We start from the raw sequence: 26,023 nt of genomic DNA, 5'->3' as shown, positions 1-26,023 counted from the left end.
TTTAGCTACATACAAAGATAGCGCTTAATTAAAAACCCATTTGCGCTGTAAATGTTTTTAGATATGCATTTCATATTGAAGTGTTTTGCTCATTGTTCAGTTAAGAGATTGTAAAGCCATAAAATCGGCTTTAGGGAGGCTGAGGCTGGTTTGGCTTAGTTAATCATTTATCCTTTTTTTCTGGTGAGGTGGTCCACAGAAGATGGATTTCTTTCTTCGTTTTACCGCGAACCTGAAATGTTGACATATCAACCACTCGCAAGAAAACATCAACAGCCGCTGACCGCACCGGTTCGGCCCTCATTGGCCTCTCGGGGTCACGTGGCTTTTTTGTGGCGGCTCCATATACGGTGGCAGAGAGGCGGCTCGGACGGGTTTTATGTTGATTTGATTGCGACGATTTCGGATTGAGCGCAAGGTGTCGTTGCGATTTTAGTGTCTTCCTGATTCCGGTGTTAAGTGCCCCAAGGGGTGTGGGACTGGTCCCAATTTGAGAAACTGAGCTCTTGTTGTTGGGGGACATTTATCATATCTTTCGTTTTTTCCCAACCAGTCTGAATAAACTTCATCTCCTCCAAATTAACAATTCATACATTCCACAAGTAATTATTTTGTTTCGAAGCAGTGCACTGCACTTATATTTTTTTCAAACGTGTCAACAGCATATGAGACCATTTTCAATTTTGTCCCTCTTTCTCGCTCACAGATTCTTTTGATCTCAGGCTTCATGTCCTTTGCTTTGATCATAAAACAAGGGTTACGTTTGATGGGTAATAATGTTAAGGGGAATTCTGCTTTCGCTTAGCAATTAGATAATTTTGTTTTTCGCTGCTCTCTCGTCAAAGATGGAGGTCTGGGCTCATCTGTCGCATGATGAGTGAAGTCCTTGTTGTTGCGTTTTCTATTTAGCGAGGTACATGCAGGGGATATACGGACGGGTACTTTGTTAAGTTTTTCAGGGTGAAAATACGGACGGTGACACTTTCGGCAACAAACTGCGCGCTGAGTACCCAACTTTTGCACGGACTTGTTGGCTTTGGTAAGTAAGTTCCAGACTAAAATCACCTCATCAGCAGACCGTGATTAATCAAAGTTAATGAAAGTGAAGTGTTGAACTGTCGTCATTTTCGTTTGTGAGATTCATGATCATTAATTGTTTCTAAAACTTGTCTCGTTTGATTGCGTTAACTTAGCCCAAAGGGAATTTTATCAAAATAAGCTTCTTGATGGTAATATGCCATGCCAAAATGTGTTGGGACGAACTGACTTTATCCAAGACAGTCGATGTCTACACAGTTTAGCCAATTCAGTTCAATTTATAGCACTGCTTAGAAAGACACTTTCGAAGAAACTTAGCAAGTTGGCTATTCAACCACCGAGTCTGTCTGCACGCAAACGTCACGAGTGTTTATAGGAAAGAAAAATGGTCGACGGTTCAAACCAAAACCATGACTTTGGCAGTGATTTGTTTCTTGTCAACTGCTATCTGCATAGATATGTGTCATGGAATCACTTGAGTGGTTGTCATGAAATCTACATGTACGGACCAGCAGAGATATGTCACTCTCAAACCGTCCTTTGTGCGAAATCTAGAAAATGCATCACCTTAGAATTGTGAAAGATATAGCCTCCATTCTGAAAGTTAAGACACAAAGTTATCCATGTAGCTTTGCGAATGAATTAAAATCATAATTATATTTCCACTTAAGAGGGTGATCTGTAACCATGGACATGCAAAACGCAAAAACTGACCATATCCAGTGGACTAATAAAGAATCAATCAGTATCCAGTCTTAGTTACTGGTGAACTGATTTACCAATTACAAACCTCACTGCCATAATAAGGAGTTATCGTGCTTTTGCTGTACATGCAGTACACAATGTTGAATGGTCTTGACACTGCAACGGGTGTTATCTCCAGCAAACCTCATTTGTCAGAATAGAGATAGGGAAGCATGAATGTCACGAGCAGAAAGGCGCAAAGGCATTCATACCTCCACGGATTTAGTTATTAGGGTACAAGTTTGTACAAATTTAATAAAAAACGAATCATGACAGCGAAGTCAACAAAACTGGCCTCGAGTCTGTAAAACGTCAACGTCTTTTTGGAAGGGGGAAACAGATAACTTGCAGGTGTTTGTATATCTAAGTAGTTTCATGAATAAATCATCCTTCTTTTAATAAATATTCACAATCAACTTATACCCCATTCAAATACATTCGAAATGTGACACGCGGGAGTCAGCCAAACCTGGCAGAAAAGATCGAAGTTATTAAAAAAATCATCTGCGTAAATATATTTGTCAGTTGAGATGATTACTCCGTCATTATGTATGCGTTGGGAAAACGTAACAGCAAAGTATCCTTCCTGCCGTCTGCGAGAGCAAAACCTCCCCATGAAGCAGAAATGAACTGTTCATCATATTCATATTAAACCGACAAACCAACCACTTGATCAATCAACTTCGGCTACAAACCTCGGCCGTACGCCTTACTGGAACAGCTCCTTAGTATTCATTCCAAAATTTCAGCATTTGATCCTGGTATGTCAAGATTCATTTCTGACACTACAGAAACGTGAAAGTTCTGCTAAATATCGACCCCATTGCAGCCTATTGTCACAATGCGTCTGAAGCGGGCGTCCTTTTCATTGCTTATTGAGGGCGCTGGACCAAACTAAGAGTAGCCATACAATGTTCTCAGTTGAGCAAAGTGAATTCGTCCTTTCGGTCGCTACAAGTATCAGAGATAGTGAATATTATAAACAAAACCTAATACTGCGATAAATGATAAAAGAGGATACATGAATGAACTTGCTCGTTAAGCTAATACGTGTATGTCCAGTGTAAGTCCAGATGTGCGTGTACATGGGTAAATAGTCTATAGGTCTTCGCCGAAGTACAGAACCATAAATAAACCATGCCTTAGTGCCAAGTTAACAGCTTATAAAACAGAAATTCATACCAACAGAGAAAAAGTGGACTTGAAACGAGAGATAAAAAGTGACCAGAGATTCTCTGAAGTTATAAAGTCGAAGTTAAAAATCTAAATTGTCTGTATTTAATCAAACTTATTTCATCATGAACGGCTATAAAGATAAATCAACACAAAGAATCATTGATTTTTTCATACAAAGCGAAAAAGCGTCTATTTCACTGCTTTTCAAATCCAGCCTTTGCAAACAACAAAATGAGGATGAAAAGCGATATCCAGGAAACTCTCAGATCTACGCAGTATTTATCTCAATGTTTTACCGCCAACCAACAAAATAATAGTCTAATAGGCAAGCTATAATGTCTGTCTGTTGAGTTTCAAGTTTAAACCACGGCATCACCACGGAGCCGATAAGTCTGACCCTATAAGCCCAGGAGATTCATGGCCTGCGCGCCAGTGGAATCACGTGACCCTGAAAAAAATGATTAAAACGAATTGGGCCTAACCTATATCAAATAAGTGTCACCGCAGAAAAAAAATTATATCGGATCATTTGCTTTTAAGATTGTGTGAGCGTTACTCATCGTTAAATCTTATATTTCTGGGTGTTTACTCACGGTTGTGATGAAGTTGGGAACAAGGAAGAAACAGGGGACGTTTGGAGTCGAATGACGGGGGACCCAGCTGCCGTTCACCGGTAAGTCAGTTCGCTCGAACCGTTCATCTTCCGCTCATTTTCCAGTCAACGAAATTTGTAATACGGGCGAAAAAAATCTGTCCTTTTCTGCCAAAGGTGAGAAACGGGGTTGCCAAATAAAACATTAAAGGGACAGTCTGAAGTGTATCCACAATTAAGTGCATTGCTTATCTGTCCTTGAACAACCGTTTCGTGGCAAACAGCAATGTCAAGTCTGTACTCGGACGAACACCATCTTATTTCGAAAAACCTACAAATAAAAACCCACAAATATCAGAGTGGTTCGATGCCATACCCCCATGAATACAATCTTTAAACGGTTGGTTTACCGCTGTCTCCAGGCGAATGTATCTCTGAAAAGCCGACTTTGGCGCTCAATCAATTTTCTTTTTATTGGTGTCGATATATCACCCGAATCAAACAAAACACATGACAGTGCACCGCAAGAAAAAAGTCCAGCTGTCTTCAGTGGTTCATCTCATTTAAGACTTTATCCCTTTCGCCCCCATAGGCCCACAGTAACCTGATGAACAGTTTCGTCGCGATGTTAAGGCCTAGGAGTCCTCTTCGTATCGATGTCTTTAACTGGAAAAATAGCTCATTTCTCTCCTTTTTCTGGTCATGTTTTAAAAAACATTTCTGATCGAATTGGCAGGCATTTTGATTTTTGTCCAGAAACTTGGAAGTTCGGTAGACAATTATTTTTCGTTAATAGTTCAAATTGAATTCAAAAACAAAAGAAGGTATGATGTAGTGGAGATGTACGCTGTTGACAAAGTGCATTCATAAATTCATAAGTTCTGTTTATATTTTAATTTTTGACTAATTTAAAAATCAAGGGAGCAGTTACTTATAAAAATGATGTATACCATCTAAATTTCAAAGTTTAATTTTCTGTTGGTTCATAGCAAGTTCCGATGTGGCTATGATTAGGTTTCCTTTTCATCGATAAAAACGAATTATCGATAAAAAAAGTGAGACAATACAAAAACTTACTACGACGATTGGATTTGACGGTTCAGTTCTTAAATTTTTGATGGGGAGCATTTCCCATGCTGATGAGTTCAAACATTCTTTTTTACCAAGGATGTATGAAAATCGTACCTTAGATTTCTTTACACAAACTTCAACATTTATCAATTTTAAGCACCTGTGGTCAAAGAACGGTTTGCAAAATAACACAATAATGCTATTTTGACATCGAATTCCTCTACTTTGTATAACAAAAGTTGAAACCCAATCATATGAGAACTTCCGGACTTGTTTCCGAGTACGATAATAATCGCAGCGTGTGCAGTGTACGTTTTAAGCCGTGAGTGACGGGCTGTGCTATCAGCCATTTACGCTAACGCCTCATTGTCCAAACTGACTCGTGATCGAAAGGGACATGTTCGCGTTGTCCAACGAAATTCACAAAATCACAGATACATTCAACAAAATATTTGATCTTACTGAATTCAACATAATGTTATCGTTGACGTCATTATCGCAATTACCCAACAGGCAAAATAACTGTAACACTGTTTCAGAATTCGGGAACACGGATTCAACCACCCATGAATTAAATGTACATGTATAATGTAATGTGTGCGTACTGTTTTGCTTAACGCTGTCCAACCGTGTCCGTTCATTTTTCAAGATTCACATGCTTTCTACATATAATCTGCTAGCTACAGATTACTTTATTCATTGGAATCCTCTCGCCTGTAATTCCTCAAGCTTGAGAGAAAGGAAAGTACTTCTTTCTTTGCATAAAGTGAGGCTTTTTGTGGAGGGGGTGGAAACCGAGTCCAGAGGTGTTGATTTGTTGAATACTTTCGTTCATTAGAAAGAAGACCTGCCTTTTCCAACTGGCTCTGATATAATATTGTTACACAGCATTTCCGGATCTTTTAAAATTTCTTCCTCGAGCAGAAAATTTTCTTGATGCTTGATCGAGGAGTGACGAAACTCCGCGTGAAAGTAAGCGGGTAGGATCAATTACCGGTGCGCGACCTAAAATCCGACCGGGAAGGTCGCAGGTGTAGCCCCGTATACCTTGATCTTGCTGGCTCGGGGAGAGACGGATACCTGGACCGTGACCATGCGTGCAATAACTCACCACTAAACGATCCCTTTTGAACGGGATGCTAGTTCGTTCCATCGGTCCATGGCATTAAATTTCAGAGCTGTTACACATTTTTGTATGCACGATTTTAATGCATAATATTCATACTTATAAAATCTTAAGAATCCTGAAAAGTCCCCTTTTCCGCACGTAATATTGTAATTAATTTGGGACACTTTCAACGATGGCATTTAGTCTGCACTCTTGACAAGAAAAGCTAAAAAGAAACAGTGTGTCTAGTTGGAATTACTATCATACATTTTGAGATATATGAACTTCCCGAGTGGTTATGTTCTGGAATCCAGAAAAAGATACAAAATAAAAACACAATCACCTGTTCTCATCATTAATACTTTATGTGGAATGTATTGGAATATCAATGAGGCTCAAAGAACACTTGCTATGAACCTTAGATGAAATCTCTGTGAAATATATCGATGTCATTAATTTGTAAAAGATTTGATTTTGATTAAAGAAGTCTTTTATGTTGAAATGAAGCTTGATAAGTTACCGTTTTGTTTAAATAATGTGGATACCAACCATTTGAGAATAAACCGTTTACTTTTTTTTAAATTTTAAAAACAAAGAACAGTCGAGTGTGGTTCTAGAACAGTTTTGAATATTTGCTTTTGTCAAATTTCCAGCCACGACATGGATTGTGTGTCTGAACAGGTCAGAAAATGGCCGCATGGACAGCGGGTGACATCAAAGGCATGTTTGTCTTAACCCATGTGTCGTATACGTCCGTCTCGTCGGCAGCCAACACCAGGAAGAGATACGACCCCCCATCACTCTTCCCGGGTATGACATGCGTGTTTATTTACCGATGTGTGCCTGTCCCAGTTAAACGACACCGCCCCAACCCCAACTCCGCGCTGTAGCGGCCGGCACGGAGGTGCTTCGGCTCCGCGTGTTTACACCGTACCTATCGGTGGTTATTGGTGCTCAACCGAACCACTGTTGGTCATAAAACTGATGTATTTATGAATTCAAAACGCAAACGCACGCCTGGCTTATGTCGATACATGTGTGTAGAAATTACATGGTTTGACTGTATATCTGTAAACTTGTGATAAGATTGAATGCTGACAGAGACTCAAATTGCATTGGTTCACGGAGAGATTGTGTGAAACAAAATTCTGCCCCCCCCCAAAAAAAAAAATCAGCTTTCAATTATCTCGGAAAAAAGTTTGATTGTTGTTTATGGTCACAAAGACACTATCAGTAAAAATTAAGTTGTCATACAATTAACCATTTTTACACCTGAAAAAAAATCAAAGTACACTGATGCTTTCCCTTGAACAAGATAAATCCGTGAAAGAAACGATCGCGATTACATTATCATTTCAGCCGTATGGCGTAGCTCATTGACATCCAGTCAATTCCCAGTGTAGCATTTGCATATTCTAGTTGAGTTTAATAATGCGATCTATAAGTGAAACGAGCGACACAGCCTTGAAAGAGAATCCTTGAAATATAATGGCGTCAATTATAACAACTTGGATAAAAAAAGACTTGAACTTAAGGTTTTGAGAAGTATGCCAGTTGTTTAGGGAACAACTGCTCTGCATGCCAGAGGTTTCCCTACTGGTTCGCTGGGTCAATCAAATCAATCGGTCTGTTACACTTTCATGGGTTTAAAGACTTACCTTTCGTCATAATTATTGTCAAACCACTCGGGCCGTAATGCTGTAAATCAAGAGAAGGAAAGTTTATTTATATTGAGGTCCAGTGGTAATTCTGGTTTTCATTTGGCTGGGGTCATCACGTTGTTTTTCAACACAGCACGAATTGTACAACATCGCTGACAGTGTTGCACATTACATGGTAAAATGTACACAATATTTCTCAAACCGTATACCTCGAATTTGCCCCTGAACAGGATGTATAAGATATGGAGCCCTGCTAATACTCTTATTGTGATTTTTAAGATAACAGTTCCTACAAATGCTTCGTTTTATAAGCAAAAGTGTGACGTCATCCAAATAAGAAACCTCAGTGTTAAAGATGTTTCTTTTCTAAGCTTTGGATATATTTTGGCAGTCTTAAAGTTATTTACTTTGGGAATTCGATCGCTATTGTTTCAATTCATGACATGAACCGACAAACATTTTCAAGAATCTTTATAAGCAAATTTTTGTCTTGAAAATTTGCACAGAAAATCCCCAAATGAACGGTATCTTCCCATACAGACATTGCAGCAACAATGCCCTCTTTCGTTTTAAATTTTAAAGGTGCATGGCTGTGATGATTGTAGGATAGCTGTGGAAAATTTCACATTTTTTAAAAAATTCAACATTTATTTCAACATTGCCCTACAAAGACACATAGATAGTACATTGCTATACTTAAGAACAAGAATGCGCATATTTAAATTCAAAATACATTTAAACAATTAAATTATTACGCGGGACAAATAATATTAAGACTTGAGCACAAAACCAGAGGGCAACATCTGGGTACGTGGGTGAAGCTAAAAGCTTTTGTACCCTGACCTGGGACTGACAAGAACAAGGACTATACAAACATTAGATATACATGTACAGGAATGAGACAAGACTTAACCATGGCTGAATCCATCTATCTGATGTGTACATTGTGGAATAATTAAGTGGCATCACAAATTTTCCAAATATGTATTAAGTAGTGTCATTTTCAGTTTCTTGGCAAATGCAGGCGGAGTTGGCAATGATTTAAGAACGTCATTCAGTTTGTTCCAACTTGAAAAGCTTAAGCTTTCAATGAATAGTTTGAGCCCCGATAGGGCTGGGGAGGTTAACCCGTCTACCGCCCTTGATTCAGAGTGGAATGTTTTTAGTCTGTGTAAATCATGACTTTTACTTTCACGAAAGATCCCAACGTCACGCTGACGACGGACTGGTACGGTGTGCATCCTGTTGTCGCTTGCCAGTAGATATGACGGAGATTACCCAGGGAGGGCGCTCTTATTCACTGGATGGCAGAGCCGTGAGAAGGAGTTGCGACATGAGTGTTACCATTGTTGGCAATAAACTTGCAGGTGTATGCACCAGTGAACATGGACAGTTGGTAGACAATAGCTGCACGCTGTACTACTGTACACATAGTAGACAGCCATTTTGTTTCCAAAATCTGAAGCTGGCGCTAATCTCGCTATGCACAGCTCTGCTGGGTGGAAGGCCGTAGACAAAAGAAGCAATAGAGTCTAAAGGGTAAAAGGACACGGGCGACGAGCTTCCGGAACCCCAGCGTGGTACGCCTATGGGGATTTTACTTGGGGCCAGTCTATCACGTTTCATTAATTTATGGAAGAATAATTCTTAACTGAAACCATCCCAAGAAACACTCATTCTTGAAGGTTGGCCTTTTTTCTTCAAGTGGTATCGTGATAAAGTCACATGGAGATGGTTAACAACCCAAATTTCCTGAACGATCTTTCATTTCCGGCATTATCGTTCCTAGGTTTTCTTGTTCATGCACATTCGTTTTCATTTCATTTACTGACGTGAAAACGATAATGATTAACGTTGCAAAGATTTATCTACCTGCAGTCTGTAGATGGATTTTAGACTTAGTGGAGCTGACCCGATGGAGTTCTTATTAGGAAAGGCTAAAGATAAGACTTTAAAATTTTTCGTAAATGCATTTTACTTCCGTTAAACGTGTAAAAATGCTAAACTTATTTTTGTTTTGCTTTTATTTCAACATTTAACTAAAGTCTATACGGTAGCCTAAAACTCAATACTGTAACTTTTTATTTGCGTCGTCACGCCTGTATTGTCGATTTTCAGACGTGAGGGGCCAATTTTTACTACGACGTTGCTCTTTCAGGTTAGTAATATTTCACTTTCTATAAATTGTCATAAACTCAATATTTTACAAAGCTTTTTTAAGAGATTTTTTCAGACGTTAACGAAGGAAAAACAGTGGAATTGTCAAATTTTTGCACGTTATTTTTCCCGGCACACCGGACGCGCCGTTATAGGGACTCAACTGTCAGGCTCTATAATAGTAACAAGCCTGGGCGAAATTTCTGGAAAAAAATTGGATTTGATACCGTCCTTCAGTCCTTTGATGCATTTAATCTTTCTTTATATATTCTGCTTGCACCATCGTGCCTACAGTGAAGATATCCATGTCAAATGGATGCCCGTTTTCGCAACGCTGCCCGTAACTTTGTAAAAATCAAAAGACGTCTAATACAAGAATTTCAACAACAGTCATGAAGAGGGCGCCATATCTTACTAACCGCTGGACAATCTCTCTCGTAACTTTGAAAGTATAGTTTCTGTGCAATTCTCGTCAGTAGCTTCAGGAAAGAGTAACGTGGGCTCTGACTGAAAGAAGCTGATGGATATGTAAATGATTCGCAGTCTGCTAATTTCCAAGTCTGTGTCAGTTATGATAAATCTCATTTACGATTGCGTTTTATCTCAAATCTTTTCTTTCTTAAAAACAACGGAAAAAGTACTCTCGTTGTGCATGTTGGTGTGGATATTGAGGGACTAAGGCCGTAAATGGCAAGGAGACGTGCGGATTTATAGCGTACTAATGAAAGGATTTAGAAGTCACGTGGTAGCTTGTTCTTTCAACCTTGTAAGTAAACTGGTCTCGGTAGGTACCTTGATCAAAGAGGATTCAGTGCATAGTAAAACCGGTGCTAAAAGCTTGGAATGATCTCTTCACTCTTTGACGGTACAATGACACTTGCTCAGCACTTGCAGCACCGTGACTTTAAATTCACCAGGCAAACAGCCTATTGCAACTCATTTCTTTCTTCTGTAGAGTGCTAAGAGGCAGAATTTACCGAAAGGTGTGACAGTTTTGTGTCCCTGTTACATCTGACCTTTGTTGTTTGACATGGAAAAATCACCGGAACTGATTTCAAACTACATGTATTACGATTTGTTTGGCAGGTAATTTGCATTAATTCATCACTCTTAGAAATAAGAAAATGTGTTTGAACTTACAAAATCATGTGTCAGATGTGACACGAATAAAAAAGACCCCTAATTTCTTGAGTTACCCATATGCATTGTTTACTTACTTTATTTCCCCTCCTCTCCAAAGCATGTCAGAAGCCCAAAACTTTATCCTACTCGTCAGAAAGGCTATAAATGGTTGCAAAAAAAGCTGCCATTGAAAAAATTGCCCCCCCCGAAAATGTGCTGCCTGATCAGCCTTCGAAGGCAGGGGAAAATAAAAAATTGATATTTGCGTTGTCGAAGAGTAACTTTGGCGGCTTTGTTGAAAGCGATTATCAAAGTATATTTCCCACTAAAACTCAAAAGGGACGTCCTTTTTTCTGTCTGATAGATGTTCTATCTTGGAACGTTAAAGATATGCTTACCCAAAATGCTACGGAAAAGTTGATTATAAAATTGTAAAATTAACCCCTCCCTTTCCCCAAACCCACCCAAATCATTAGACTATTACAGAAAACAGAATGGAAAAAGAAGGAATAAATCACTATGTATTCCGCCGACAGTTAAACTTCGTCTTTGAAATACCGCGCCCTGCTATGGAAAGCAATTCAATGTAGAAAGAACGTAGTGCTCCTCTCTGGCAATTGTTACAAAATTCCCGCCAAATTTCAACTACTTTAGCGCCAAAACTGCTTTTTACTTTCTGCTCTAATTCCTTTTCAGACCGATGACTGCCAATTTTAATTTTTTGGATATGAAATATTTACCTTTACGTGGTTATGGATCAGACTGACAAACCATGCTTCCATGTTCAATGCTTCTTAACCTACATAGCAAAGTGTCTTACTTTCTGAACACCTTAAAGGATTCTATCTCTTGCATGCCTGCCACATCTTGCAGGCGCAGAGGGTGCATCTTCGATTGATATATGGCCACCATATGGGCCTGACTACACCATCGGTACATCAGAAGATACACGTTGTCCCCAGTACTCAACCGAGGTCGTTAATTAAAGGCTTTAAGTAGCTGACAGGAACGAACCCTGGCAAGGCGTACAGACTGGGTGATAATGAGATCTAGATTGCATCGTTTAATCTGCGGTTTCTGCCTCACAGAGCCACCCTATGTTCCAGCAGCGACTGGTGAGTTTCTAATTACGTTGGCATGTATAGGCATTCGAATTGCCCACGGAGGAAAACAAAACTGAAACTAGAAGGGTGGGGGAAAAAAGAAGAGATTTGAAAGTTGCAAAGTGTGATTTGTCATATATCTCTGGAATGATCGGCATCCAGGCCGCACTCATTTTTCTTAAGCCTACTGACTGCACGATGCAGTAAAAGAATGGAGTTAAAAATGTGTTCAATAATTTCACATAATCCTCTCAAGTCAAACCCGAAGAAGAAGAATTTGCCCTTTTACCACGACTTTAGTCCGGAAGGTGAACCTTAAACAAATTTAAAGTACACGTAGCGACATTCCTTTGCTCATGAACGGTGAAGCACTGTTCACTCACTACTATAACCCCCCCCCATCAGATTCAAACACGATCTTACGTCGTCCACAAATCGGGAGAGCGTGGCGGTCATGGTAAGATCTTGTACATCGTGGTAAGAACTCTGTGAGAACTGATATCAACAGGGTCTCCGTGGACAGGGAAGTCGTGCCAAAATTTTGAGCATGCTCAAAATTTAACATGGGAGCTTCTGAAAAGACATCACACCCTTGGTCTTATCAGCGGCACAGTGATGGCTCAACTGGGGTATTATTAAAATGGCGCACATCCTTGGAGGGCACAACCCTGTTTCTGGATGCTTCGCTTAGGAGTATTCGTTGTGAGGTTTACATTTGGGGAGGGAAAGGGGAGGGGACACAGATGTTTGACGGGGAGGCAGAGCCCCTCTTTGCCCCCTCCCCGGCGTACTATAAGAAACTTATATCAATAGACATCCATGTGGCCTTGAGGCACTTGAATCCTCTAGTGTAAAACTGCTGCACTGAAATCGGGCAAAATGACATGAAACAAACAGAAGTCTTCATTTCTTTGAACAGGGAAGAGCCTTGTCAAGCATGGGCAATTGGGGGCACTTAACGCCTCGATGAATCTGAAGCAAATTGTCAGTGATCAGCTAGAGCCGAGAAGCATTTATGATAAGTTACTCGAATTTCTGTTTTATTTATGGGAAATGGACTTTCATAATGAACAACATAAGGGCTGTGAAGCCTTTTAGACTAGCCTACTAATCTTCTAGCGAATCCACCTTTGACAAGACAAGCGCCATTCTCAGTGATTTCTTGAAAGGAGAGAGTGTGTGTTCATTTAACTCATTCACGAATAGGGGATCAGTAGGCCACATTACATTGAAAGCAAATCAATCTGTTCATTTTGGGAACTTAAACGTGAAAGGGAGAGACGAATTTTTGAATGAGAGGCACTTTAAGCAAAAACTAGTCAGGCACTATTTTCTACAACAATTTAGAAAACAGATTCCGGGAACCCGATCGAAAGTGAATTTCTGGTGATGACGATCTTTTAGGTAGGAAACGATACATATAAGGTGTAAAAAGCAATTCGATCGTCTTTTGAAATAATCATTTCAGATTATGATTAATAAATACTTGTGTAATCTATTTAAACATTGGGGCAAGCCCAGATGCATTTATAAGTTGATGAATAGTGCTGGGTTTACCAATACATACAACGCAATTTTCAACTTTTTAGTATATGACAAGTGCTGAAAATCGACTCGAGGATTGACGTTTTAAAATACTTTTAGACAAAAATTAACAACATTGATTTTTTCCGAAACGAATCGTGTAGCATATTCTAGTACCCCATAGTTATCATTGCTGTTATGCGTACAGAAAAATCCCCTTACTTTTATCCAGATTATCACGACCTAGTTTATATAAAAAAACAACAAACAAGAGCAATTTGTCTGTCCATTGGCTGTTTTCCGAAGTCCGGTTCGTTTAGCTCTGACGGCTTATACGACTCCATTTGATTGCCGTCGGCTGCCTTTGATTTCCGACAGAAACTGTGGGGTCCGTCCGCTGAAGCGGTCGTAAACCCTTACCGTAGAACCGCCCCGAACATGCTTTGATATCCGAGAAGAAAAGGAAAAAAAACCGAGGTTTTGGTGTTTATTGAGTCCAAATGTCCAAGGAAAGGTTAACTTCGGACAGGTTCCGGCCGCCCTCCCGCCTGGTTTTCATCTGCTTTAAATTAAGCTGAGGGTAGACTGACTGTGCTAGTGTGTACGTCTGTCTTTGTTTTGGCCTAACTGTTTAAAGTAATCCGTCAATCAAAACTCAAACGTCAGATCAAACACATTTCACAAATACAGTTATTGCGGGCGAAATAAGTACTTGTGTAAACCAAATAAGAGTTATCAGCGTAATTGTTTCGCTGTTCTTGTTCGTACAGAAAGTGTCGAACGACCAGAAGTATTCTTTGACCTTATTGGGCCAACCGCTCCGCGCTGAGTGATGAGGTAAGCGATAAACGTTCATTCCCAACCAGTCAGTCACACCCTGCAATCTAAAATGTGATTTGATCCCACAAAACGAGCCTAAAAACCACATTTTCAGTAATTTTGTTTTAGTTTGCATTAGCGAGAGCAAACAGAGCCCTTGGAATCGATATGAAAAAACCAACATCATGTGAAAAAAGTTGAACATTCTTGTTTATTTACACTGTGTAAAATTCTTTCCATGGTGTTCGACAGTTACAGAAAAAGGCTCTGATAACCTGTGGCTTTGTCATTAGGTTGATTCACAAATTAACATCTATGGAGGTGTCCGTACTTACAAGTAACAAAATGTCTGTACATTTCACCTTTTAGTTGATGCTGTCTTCTTGCTTTAAATTGGATCCAATTCACATTGGATTTCCTATTCAACAGTCATTGTAGAAGTTGGGATAAAGCTGGCTATTCTTAAGTAAGCTCAGTCGGTTAGGACCAATTTAAAGTTGGACGTCTCTGAAAGAATAAAGTCTTAAAATGTCGCTCATTGAGCTAGAATCTTCGAAGTAACTCTTGAAACGACTCCAGAAACTGAGTAGGCCTACACAATGCTCCATGGCTTTACTGACAGTAGCAATGGAAGTATATGGTCGCCGAAACTCAAATTGGCCTAATTTTCTGTGAGATTTTTATAAAACGTGAACACAAGACCGGAAATTTCTCTGCCCAATTGAAAAACGTTCAACGTTTAACCTAATTCTGCCTCTGTGTGGATCACTCTGGATTTATTCGGTGTGTCAAAATAATGAATCCATGGAACACTAGGACTGTAATTCGATTAGAGACAAACAACTTGGGCCAGCACGAGCGTCCATCTAACGTCTCATGACGGAAGATTACAAGCAAGCCGCTCTCGACCATGCAAGGCGGTAACACTTTAGCCATTTATGTTTGTAATTTATACATCACCGCTAATCGCATGGGTTGAACCCAAGGTACTTGACTGGACCCCCTCTGGAGACAGCGTCAAGACCCATCCGCTATCTTTCAGCTATATAAACCAACAATGATTGGGTAATGGCTGTCACGTGTCATTTGGGAAGTTTTCACCCCGTCAGGAAGCTGATGGAGAACGCATACTCGCAGGAGTTACGAATCTAGTTACTCTGCTTGTAAATACGGCACCTTTCTAGGCCACATTCACATTTTTCTCTCCCTTTGAACTTTGATCTTTGTCGATGAAGTTAACTGTCTTTGTCCAGTTCGGCCGGAAAAAGGACACAACCTTGTCGCTTCAAACTAGCGGCGATTAAATCGGCAGTAAAATATTCATTTTGTAGGCGGGAAAAAATAGAGCCATCAAAGTTTGACGACTGAATCTTTTATACCTCACCTTGGACTGACCGTGCATGATTGCAATCGCCATGCAGTACGACACACGGCAGTATAGCCCGCCGTTCGAGGGCTTTCAAACGGGCACGCCATTCCGTTCAATTGCCCCGTTATACGAGAACATTACGGCCGGCAGTAACGGCTCGTTTGCTCTGTCCCAGAACGGTAATTACCTGGGTTTTATGGGCGGATTCAACTACCGTGCGAACGGTGCATCCCCTGGGTGTGGATACGGCGCAGGTGAGGTGGGAATCGGCTACGAAGGAGGGGGAGGAGAGTACGAATCAACCCAAGGTCTGTGGTCCCACCCTGCCGAGAAATTGGCGGCGAGAACAACTTCCTCTCTGAACTTTAACCACCAGGCTTCCCCGGCGAACAGCGGGTCGACACCGAGTTCATGTGCGGTTCAGCAGGGGAGTGATCCCGGGTTACCGCGGGACCCGATGAATCCTGAAGACGAGATCTTTCCGGAGTCCAAGACACGACAAGCGTCAGCCGTGCTCGACCGCCTTCACATCACTTGCAAATCAAACGGTGAGATTTAAAATGAAAAGAGCTTTTGTTCAAAGCTACTTTAAAATTTATTTTACAAATTTCTTCTGTTCCCCAGTCCCCATGGCATGCCATTCTTAGATCCTTTGTAAACAAAGGGCAGACGTACAGTGTAGTGTAATGAAGTTGGTTAAATGTTGGTTAATAATTACCTCTATTTGATGGGATACAAAATGACCAACTTTTGGGAAGAATTTGTTTAAGTTTCGGAATGTTAATGTGAAAATAAATGTGAAAATTATCGGCTCAGTAGAGCGACGTTTGCCAATTTTAAAGGGTGTAAAGTCTAAGAGAACTATTCATTTTGAATATGCTACAATTTTTCCAGTAAAGAATCGGTCGGCGCGCGGAAACAAATCTTACAAAAACTCCACGTTTGTATCGTTACTGTGACACGTGAGCGCCTTTTAATGTCTAAGGAAACCTCCCTTGTTGGTTTGACATCTTGACTGATAAACATTTGCTCTCTCTCCATGAGGAGTTTGAACTTAGAAATAAGCACCAGCCAAGCCCACATGCAATCCTTCGGAAAAATTTGAATAAAGCTTTCAGCATTCCTGTATTCAACCATGTTCGCAACGATTTGTAGTCAGGACCTGTCAAATTCTAGAGGGCGTATTTTTCATTTGTCCATACCCCCTAGACTCTGAAGATTGTAATTTACACTTATCAGTGAAATATTTGACTTAGGAATCTGAAAACAAAGTCTTGGTATTAAACTACTCCGCTGAATGTTTGAACCGTTTTGAATTGTATGATACCGTCCTGACTGTGAACTTCACCAGGGATACGTGTGCGGATGATACGGCGAATATCACGGCCTAACTGGTTGCTCGTGTTCGGTAACACGAGCACACGTCGCAAAAGCGAATTTATGGAGTCAAAGTGGTACCTTATTGCAAAAATTCACAAGAAGGATTGACGTTAGGTGAAGGAAAATCTCCTCTTCACTCTTCTTGAAAATAGGAAATTTGACAAACTATAAAACAGTTTTGTTAATGGCAAGTTACTCTATCTATTTAAACACAACTTTCAAGTTTTTGTATTCAAGCGTCGCGTAAAGAACACACAGCCTTTTTGACACAAAAAGTGACTAAACACGACATACAGCGTGATGTATCGTTTTGACATTCCGTGAAACACTTCAAGTAAAAAAGTACATGTAGGCCAACCCGATACATGTACATGACAACTTAGTATTCAAAAACTTAGTATTCCATCAGTCCTTTGTTTCAAGCACAGTTTACATAATGAAGTTTCAATAATATTTCGTATATTAGAAAAATTCTATTATTATGAAGAAAATTAGGTCAAAGAATTCAAATATATCTAAGGCATTTTTAGAGCTAAAAGTCAGCATAAAGGCATGGATCATGCTTGGTTTAGATAGTTCCTTCTATGACATATCTAATGATACATTCGATTGGGAAAGTAATCAAAACTTAGATTCTTTTTAAATTCCGACCATTCACTGTGTCTCCATTTATCACGGGGCTTCAGAATGCATGTTTAGATTGAAGTCCTAGCTTTTAAGATGCCTGACACTAGGTGAAGACTGCGATTGAATTGTCAGTCCTGGTGAACTCACAATGTGCAGACGATTACAATCCAGTGCTTGGCCATTGAGTAAGGTTTAGAAACGTGTCTTATCTTCATGGAGGCAGATATTCATGGATTATGATCTCCCTGCAATTGAATCATGCGCTAAATCATTGTGGGAGTATACTCAGCAAGACTGTCTCATAAATACGCCGAATTAGACTTCTGTGCAGTTAAGCAAATCCAGAACAATGTTTTATAAGCATGGGTGCTTATGTCACTGATTGGGCAATAGGATTTTCTAGTTATTGCCACTTTATAAAGCATCTTGTTTATAGTTGTTTGAAGTCGAGCTTGGATGTCGAAGGGGGCACTTGCCCCACCCCTGGGAAAAAAAATTAAAAAAAGAAAGAAAGAAAATGGAGGAAGCGAAAGAAATGAAAACAAAGAAATGAAAGGGGATAAAAATCAACAATTTACTCGGAAAACGTGAACTTCAAAATTACCCCCCCGTGTTCTTGCTTATCATTCTTATTAGCTGATGAATGATTTTCCCCCTTTGGAAAAAATGGTTCACCCCCTACAAAAAATCGTGGACATGCCCATGAAGTCGAGTTGTTTTTCTTACAACTCCAGTGGACATTATAGGTAATAAAACCTAATTTCAACTACAAGAGCCCCACTAATTAATGCACGAACTGTTTCGTTTTAAATAATCTTAAAATGATCAAAACCCCATGACCACTACTTTGACAACTTCAAAAATCAGTAAAGTGCAAAAATTGAGTCACTTAAACCTTTGTAGATCTCTGAAAGCGGCCATGGAGAAAGAAATCGTTAGTGTTTGTATTTTAATCTTTTTTACTTATTCATGAAATTGTGATGCAAACTCGAACTGTGTTCCTAATCGCTTCAACGAGGATATGAAGGTGGGGAAAATCCAAGTGTTCTGGTTTCAATATAGAGCATGGAGTACGGTTTCCTGTTGTATTGTTAAGGCATAAAGTTAATACCTCCATTGGTGACACATGAACTTTAAACTCCCGAGGAGGCCGAAACGATAAACCAGTGCATGCATTGGCTTCTGTAAGTTAACGCCAACAATAATGACTCCTGTCATGCTCGTAACCACAAAATCTCAAAGAGAACTTAATGCTTTTAGTTGGCAAGAGAGACTGTTCGTCTCTATTTTAAACCTTTTTGAAACGCATTTGTATGTGTTGTACAAACATTCATTCAACTCTCAAAACGTACAGTGTACTCGGTTGTTGAAAGAAAAAACCTTTAAAAATGGTCCTGCTGTACTACACACTATTTCCTTTAACTTTTTTAAAAACAACTTTTTAAGTTTCCTAGTTGAAGAAAATGCAAGATTTGGGAATATTTTGCTACGCAGTATTCAATACTGTTATCATCTATTTGCACTACCCCTGTATTGCGTTTATGATATATTTTCGCTGTGCCGGCTTTGCAATTCTAATCTATTTGGTGTCCTAATTTTATTTCCGTAGCTTTCAGAGTTTGCTCCTAAATCCTCCAACCCGTGCGTTCTACTACTCTGCACTCGATTGGTTACGATTTTTTTCATATTCAATGCAAAACAGTTTTGCGTCTTCCCTATTTAAAATGCGGAATTTCCTGTACGTTAGAATATCAATAAATTGGTATCAAGAAGAGCCCAAGATTTTAACCAAAAACCTATACCAAAGCTCCGAAAGCCGTCATTGTCGGAGGAACGGGTGGAAAACCTGGGAAAAAAAGATGGAAACAGTTTGGCCGCTTTACTATTCACGTTTCATACTTGTTTTGCGAAATGTTTCTCGCTTTATATCAAAAGGACATGAAATCTTCGATTCCAATCATGTCTGACTTCTACAGTTTTTTCTTAACGGTCCTGAGTTACGTACTCTCTCAGCTCCATTTGTCGGCCCGTCATTCCCTTATGGAATGAGTGAGTTACTCGCAAGGCACTGAATGAGAAAGCAAGTGCGCCTGTCACAATGTCAAGTGTGAGGAGGTCACTCAGTTGGTCACGTTTGGTTTGCCACTTGAGTACGCGAATACGTAGGACGGTCGGTCGTCTATCGCCGGTCAATCAGTCGGTTAGTAGGTCAGCTGATCAGTTGCCAAGAAGGTTTCACTCGTCTATCCCATCGCCCGTCCGTTCGTTGGTCTTTTTATCTATTACTGGACACTGTCCATAGTTTTAAGCACTTGATTATGAAGGTGACCCTTATCGGTTAAGGGCGTCGAATGTCTACAGGCTTTCAGCCAACACATTTTGACAGACTTGAAGCAAAAGGTTCTTCCCACTCGTCGGTATGATTGGTACCGAACTTCGTAGATCATCTATGGGTAATATCGAATACTTGTATAATTCTTTGACGGAGGCAATTGGGTGCATTTGGGTAAACATTCACTTCTGCGTTCCAGGACTCAGAAATTAGGGCCCATGGGTGAATTAGAGCAGATGTAAAATATTTACCTGCGGTAGGTTGGGCGATAACGATAGTGCTGTGACAAATTCCGTTCAAGCCCATCGAATGAGTTACAGTTTCCTCTCGTTAAATAGTCTTCATTTTTTTCTGTTTTATCTTCCCTAGGCCGGGGTGAAGGTTACACTGGCATAAAACATTGTTGATCAATTTGTCAATCTGGCGTGCCATATTCTTTAATCAATGTATAATATTTTATTATTTAAACGCATGCTGAACCCCATCCCACTCCCTTGGGCTTCATATCACACAGACATGCAGGTGTATCTGAGGTCCAATCCGTTGGTAGGTTTAGCTTGCCGTCAACAAAATTGTGTGAGTTTTAATTGTACAACAAAACCAAGCGTCGAGGTTTGTTGTTTACCGAAAGAAGCAGTAATCACGAACAGGAACGGACATGTTTGCCAATGCTCTTTTGAGGGGTTGCTCAAGCATAAAGTGTGAAAAAAAACCAGAATGTTTCTTCAGTCTTTTACCGCATTTTTCAGAAAATCGTATTCTAGTGGGCCATGTAAAATGCCACAACCTAGACACCGTGCCTTACACCATGGCTCAATCATATTTGTGCCTTGTTTGGTAGTGATAACAAGGTTCCGTTGATTCTAAAGCAATTTTTGACATTTGTCACATTTGAGGATTTGTATTGACTAAGAAAATGCTCATACCTAGTTTGACTCCTTTTCCCCCGAGAATTTCTGCTGTCGAGATTTCGTTTCTTTCCTTAATGCATGTTGGTATTCTCTTTTCAAATTGATTGGAATTTTTTGTCGGTTTGATTTTTGTTTTCCCTTGTGAACTCTCATACCAAACCGTGATGAGATTGAACAAAATGTATCCTTTGCTGAGGGTTTTACCTCCCATAAATTATCGTTCGATTCCTGACAACATAATGGTGAATGGTTGTTATGGGCTTGCTACGACTTACCACCCATCTCCTTCACCGAAAAAGGAAAATTCCTGTATTGTTTTCTCTCATTCCAAATGTCTTGAGGTAAAGTAATGACAGAGTACTGACTGTAAGATCAAGAATTAAGGGGATAACAAGAAATAGTGTTGTATACATCATGTAATCAGGATTTATATCATAACGTGACTTGAGATTTGCGGGGACACCCGCACTAGGGGCCCGTGGCCCCTTGTGCCCTTGTGGTAGACGGTCTTTTTCAAGATTAGCAGAACCTAAATTATTTTAAAGTCCTGTTTCTGGATTAAAATTACTACTTTGAATTATGACTCTTGACAAAAATGACATCATTAATGGTTGACACTGCAGTTGTTTAATGTACCAGAGTCAAATTTCAAATTTCGTAGCTCTTTATCAAAGAATCAGATTCGCTTCTGTCTGAAGGAAACATCTGCCAACTACATTCAAGGCATTTGGTCCACTCTCATGGCTGATCCATTTGACCTTTGACCAAACCTACAAAGTGGAGTAAACTCAGAATGCAAATATTCCACATATCTTTCAGGGTCTCGTAGTTGTGAACATCAAGAAACGTGTCTGCTGACACTCTGATATGTATATTTTTTTAAACTTTAAGAGGGTAAAAACATGTAGTTATGAGGTAGTAGTACCTCAGACGTTTGGCATCTCGACCCTGTCTTCGTTTTCTTTTCTTTCCCCCAAAAGAAGGGTTACTATTTTTTAAAGAATCCATCAGATCAGATTGTTTGGTGGTTTGGAAGATCAGAGTGTTAATGCGTCTTGAAAAGGTTTTTTTTTCAAAAATGGGAGTAGGCCTATCTTTCTTCGAGCTCTTGCATCAAAACGCAAACCCAAGAACAAAAATCGTGCGTGCATTTGAGACAAGGTTGTTGAGTGAGATTTTAGGATCAACGTGGGTGCGTAATGTAACCAGATTTCTCTAAATAAGACTTGTGTATGACTACTTATCCGTTATTCGGGTGAAGTATAAAGGAATATTTTATCCAAGTGCTTAGCAGCTTAATAAATGCAGTCATTATGTGGTCACCATAGATACATGTGGTTACCACAGATACAGTTTTTATTAATTTCAATTAATTTTTGAATTTGAAATTAACAACTTGAAGCTAGGAAATTGAAGACTGTAGTTCGAAAGTAGGTCTAACGACTTATCGGTAACTTTATTAAGTTGGGGCACACCAGGGGCGTGGAATGATGGTTTAGGTGTAACCTTGACTTGTGTTGAGATTTCTTCGTTTGAGCTAAGAAGACTAGCCCTTGGCTTGGCTGCCTTGACATGCTACCCACACGAAATGAAACCAAAATGTCTCGACTCCAGGAATCACAAAGTATCCACCCGCTTGTCGCACCCTTCCCCTCGGTTCGGCGGTACTTTGTTCACCCTATCCGGGGCCGCCGAGGGGACCCGGCATTTACGACCCGCCTCACCTGTCCTCAGCCGCTCCGTGCCCTTCGGCGTTTATAGGCTCGTTTCTGGTGTAACGACATCAAGCCGCGGCCGCCAAACCATTCCCTTTTCAAGTTGAGCCCAAATTATGTAACGCAACCGTTATTTTAATCTGCCTTTATTACTTCACAAATGAGACCAAAAAGTCGACAATAGGGACCAGGTTTCCGGATCGTATGTTGTTTCTGTTGAGAGCAAGTTGTGGGCCATATATGAGCTAATAAAAATTATTACGAAGATCGAATTTCAAGAGTTGGCTCTCGAAGTATAAGAAGATTCCGGCAGGACGCGCTTGTGAAGATGTGTAAAATCACCCGATTTATTCAGATAGATTTCGTCGCTATTCAAAAAAGGGGCAAAACAAAGCATAGCCTACACAGAAAAAAGGGGGAAAAACAAACAAAGCCAAAGAAAGAAGTAGATTGAAGTGAGACTGCTCTCTCTTCAGATAAAAGTTCAACTTTCAAATCTTGTAGAATTCACTGCTTATCACTCTCAAAGAATTTATAGTTGAACTTACTTTTGTTTAAAAACAATGGCAAAACGGAGGTGACATTTTATAGACAAACAACATGAAAAACATGAAGACTGCACGAGCTTTTGTATAGCTTTTGTATAGCAAACAACTATACTACATCAATTGCAATTGAGTAGGGACACCTGGTAGGATTTTCCTGGGTGCATTCGAGGGCAACGACGGGTGAGTGTGGGGGGTGCCCCCAGTAATTAAGCCCAGTCGGCATAAGAGCTTCGGTCGGCAAATGAATCCAAACTTGGTACATACGGTAAGAGATATACCTTGGAAGTTGGCATTTCCCCTGAAGCATCAAATGTAGAGTAGCGGTACCACCAATTTCCATTTTCCCCACTTTTGTGAAATTTACACGACACGAGGTTGGCGAACAAGTTACAAGTCGGCAAACCGCACCCCCAATGAAAACGCCTTCGCTACACCCCTGCATGAGAGTACAAACAAAAGCTGAAGATGACTAAGGGGATTAATTCTGGTAATGTGAAAGAAAGCCACTGTTTCTATTCAGTTCCTGATTAATACAGTTCAGCTTCTGGATTAATGGATGATCTGTTGTTCAATAGCTTCCCTATGAAGTCTGGACACGAATGCCCTTGTTTAAGAACAGCTACTTCAATACATTGGGGGTGAAGATTGAAGTGCTGGAAGATTGAAGTTCGAAAACAATCATTATTGAATGTCTTTCAATACAAAATATGCTTTGAACTTTTGTTAAAGATCTTAAAACCCATCTTAAAGTATTTAATTTGCTTCCCTAGATCGAATGTCGCCAACATGCTTCAACTGCAGCGACAATAACAATAACAACTGCAGCAACACCGGCATAAACAGCGATAACCACGACAGGTGCACCGCAGAGACCACTCCATGCGGCCGCGGTGGTGACGCCGCATGCCGATGGATGACGGCCGTGGACACCGGCCCCGCAGCCAGCACCGGCGAGTCCGCCCATGCCCCCCGCCCGCGGAAAAAGCGACGGCCTTACACCAAGTACCAGACCTTTGAGCTGGAGCGGGAGTTCCTCTTCAACATGTACCTGACCCGGGACCGCCGGACCCACATCGCCCGCTCGCTGAGCCTGAGCGAGCGGCAGATTAAGATCTGGTTCCAGAACCGCCGGATGAAACTCAAGAAGATGAGGGTCAAGGAGGACCAGGACGGCCGCTCACAGATGATGCAGCATCCTCCAACCCATCCACCTCATCTACACCATCACCATCACCACCAGCAACACTTTCACCATCTTCACCACCATCACCATCCGGGTCCAGACATGACTGTGGCGTTACACCATCATCCTCATCATCACCACCAGTTTCTCTGATCATGTGATGAAGTCTCTTTGTATCGCATCTAAGTATTGTTCAGGGAATTCGACAAAAGTTGAGGTTTTGTAATGAGGACAAAGAATTTCTAATTGCATCTGATGGTCACCCGACTAACCTGTTGTAATTCTGTCTTTCATTAACACGTTCTGTTCAGTGGAACAACAAGGCCGTCCAATGGAGTATAATTTAGGCACATGCACGCTCTTTGACTTTTCCATGATAATGGTATCAATTTATCTGGTAAATGATATCTGATTTGACATTACAGTGATAGCAAACAGGCAGAGAAATGGGTGTATAGACTAGTCACGGGCATGCAAAACAATGCACGAATCGCAATTAACTTATGCAGGCCTAATTGATAGCAAGCGTATTTCCTCGTCATAACATCCCTAGGGCGCCCTCTGTGGTCTTACAGTGTCATTTGGTACCTCGCTGTTTTGTTTAGAACTTATATTATGCCTAGTGGCCGTGATTTTATTTATACTTTTGAAGTCACAGGGTAACTCCATGGAATATATTAACCTGTTGGAGGACAGAAAAGTAGTTTTTTAAATGGGTTTTTGTTCTGTTAAAATATTTAATTCATAATTGTCTTTGAAACATATTCCATTCAACATTTCCTGCCCAAACAACTAAAGCATGGCGACTGTTCCTAGAGGTGGCAATAACATGCATTTCCATACGTTATGTACAAATAGTGGAAGTTATATGGGGGAAGTCTGATCACCGCATAACATGGTGCCTTGTGGAGACCAGGAAAATAGTTTGAAAAGGTCACGGCAGGGAAATTCTAAATATGTAAAGGTCCCCACGAGGTTTTACGAAATTGGTTTTGGGAAGTAACTCAAAAAGGGGCAATTTTTAACGTGTAATTATCCGCAGCGAATTGAAGTATTTTATATAAGGGACATTCGGTGGAAATTTCAAGCCACAAACGTAACTCTGGTTCCAGTGGGGGTATTTTGAAAACAGCGTTTCACACCCAACGGAGCATTATCTCCACGAAGATACAGATTCCGAATGTTTGTACTGATTAAATGTCAAATTACCTGTATGCCGTTGAGTCAACCTTGAAGCCACGTCACTTATTAACATCGCAAACATGATAAAACATTCCGGAAACAAAGGACCATTAGAACAGTACAAGAGCAATCCACATTCATGTCACCATTTTGTGATTAAATTAGCATTTTAAATTTGTAAAAAAAAAGATAACATTTTTCAATACTGTAATAAAAAATACTGCAATCCAGGAAAAACCGACTGTGCCCCGTTCACCTTTATTTTCAATCCTCGTAGTATAATGGAGAATGTCTTTGAAATCTTGTTTTTTATGAGGATGCCAGTAACCATTTCCATGATAAGAAAGACAGGAACAGATTACATGCTCCGTTGACCCTATATGCATCAGGGGTCTGTAGGCCCTACTCGAACCGTCTAGGGTCTGCCTTCAACCACCAATTTCATGTTGCTGGTTAGCACTGCAGCCTTGAATTCCCTGTTCATTCTAAAATTGAATAATGAATGAACTAACATTTTTCTAAATTAGCAATTCAAAGTGTGAGGGGAAAAATGAGATACCGAAACTTTTCTTGCCTGTTCATGACTATTATGTTTGTATTTTATGGCATAACTATTTTCTTGGACCCTCAAACTTTCGTAGGTCCATTGTTCATTGGCCAT

At 40.2% G+C, this 26,023-nt stretch overlaps 1 protein-coding gene and 1 long non-coding RNA gene across 6 annotated transcripts; both read left to right on the top strand.

Annotated features, from left to right (window-relative positions):
• The first annotated feature begins 3,451 nt into the window (after positions 1-3,451).
• LOC110974643 (uncharacterized) lies at positions 3,452-10,746 on the top strand. Its single transcript, XR_002597609.2, has 3 exons — positions 3,452-3,631; positions 6,383-6,539; positions 8,591-10,746. It is a non-coding gene; the product is annotated as an uncharacterized LOC110974643 (long non-coding RNA).
• A 67-nt stretch (positions 10,747-10,813) lies between these two features.
• Positions 10,814-25,607, top strand: LOC110974642 (uncharacterized). Of its 5 annotated transcripts, none has more exons than XM_087140481.1 (4): positions 10,814-11,784; positions 14,067-14,133; positions 15,861-16,032; positions 23,768-25,607. In XM_087140481.1, the coding sequence occupies exons 3-4, from the start codon at positions 15,942-15,944 to the stop codon at positions 24,331-24,333; spliced, it is 657 nt and encodes a 218-aa protein (XP_086996607.1). In that variant the 5' UTR covers positions 10,814-11,784; positions 14,067-14,133; positions 15,861-15,941; the 3' UTR covers positions 24,334-25,607. The 5 variants fall into 5 exon arrangements, with proteins under 5 accessions (XP_086996607.1, XP_086996606.1, XP_022082137.2 ...); XM_087140480.1 differs by having other exon boundaries at positions 12,692-14,133; XM_022226445.2 differs by having other exon boundaries at positions 10,815-11,784; positions 15,660-16,032.
• Positions 25,608-26,023: the final 416 nt, after the last annotated feature.

Source organism: Acanthaster planci, linkage group LG08 (assembly GCF_054643075.1).
Source record: "Acanthaster planci isolate LZ-2023a linkage group LG08, COTS_SCS, whole genome shotgun sequence".
NCBI classification, from domain to species: domain Eukaryota; kingdom Metazoa; phylum Echinodermata; class Asteroidea; order Valvatida; family Acanthasteridae; genus Acanthaster; species Acanthaster planci.
This window is presented reverse-complemented; position numbering and strand designations above follow the sequence as displayed.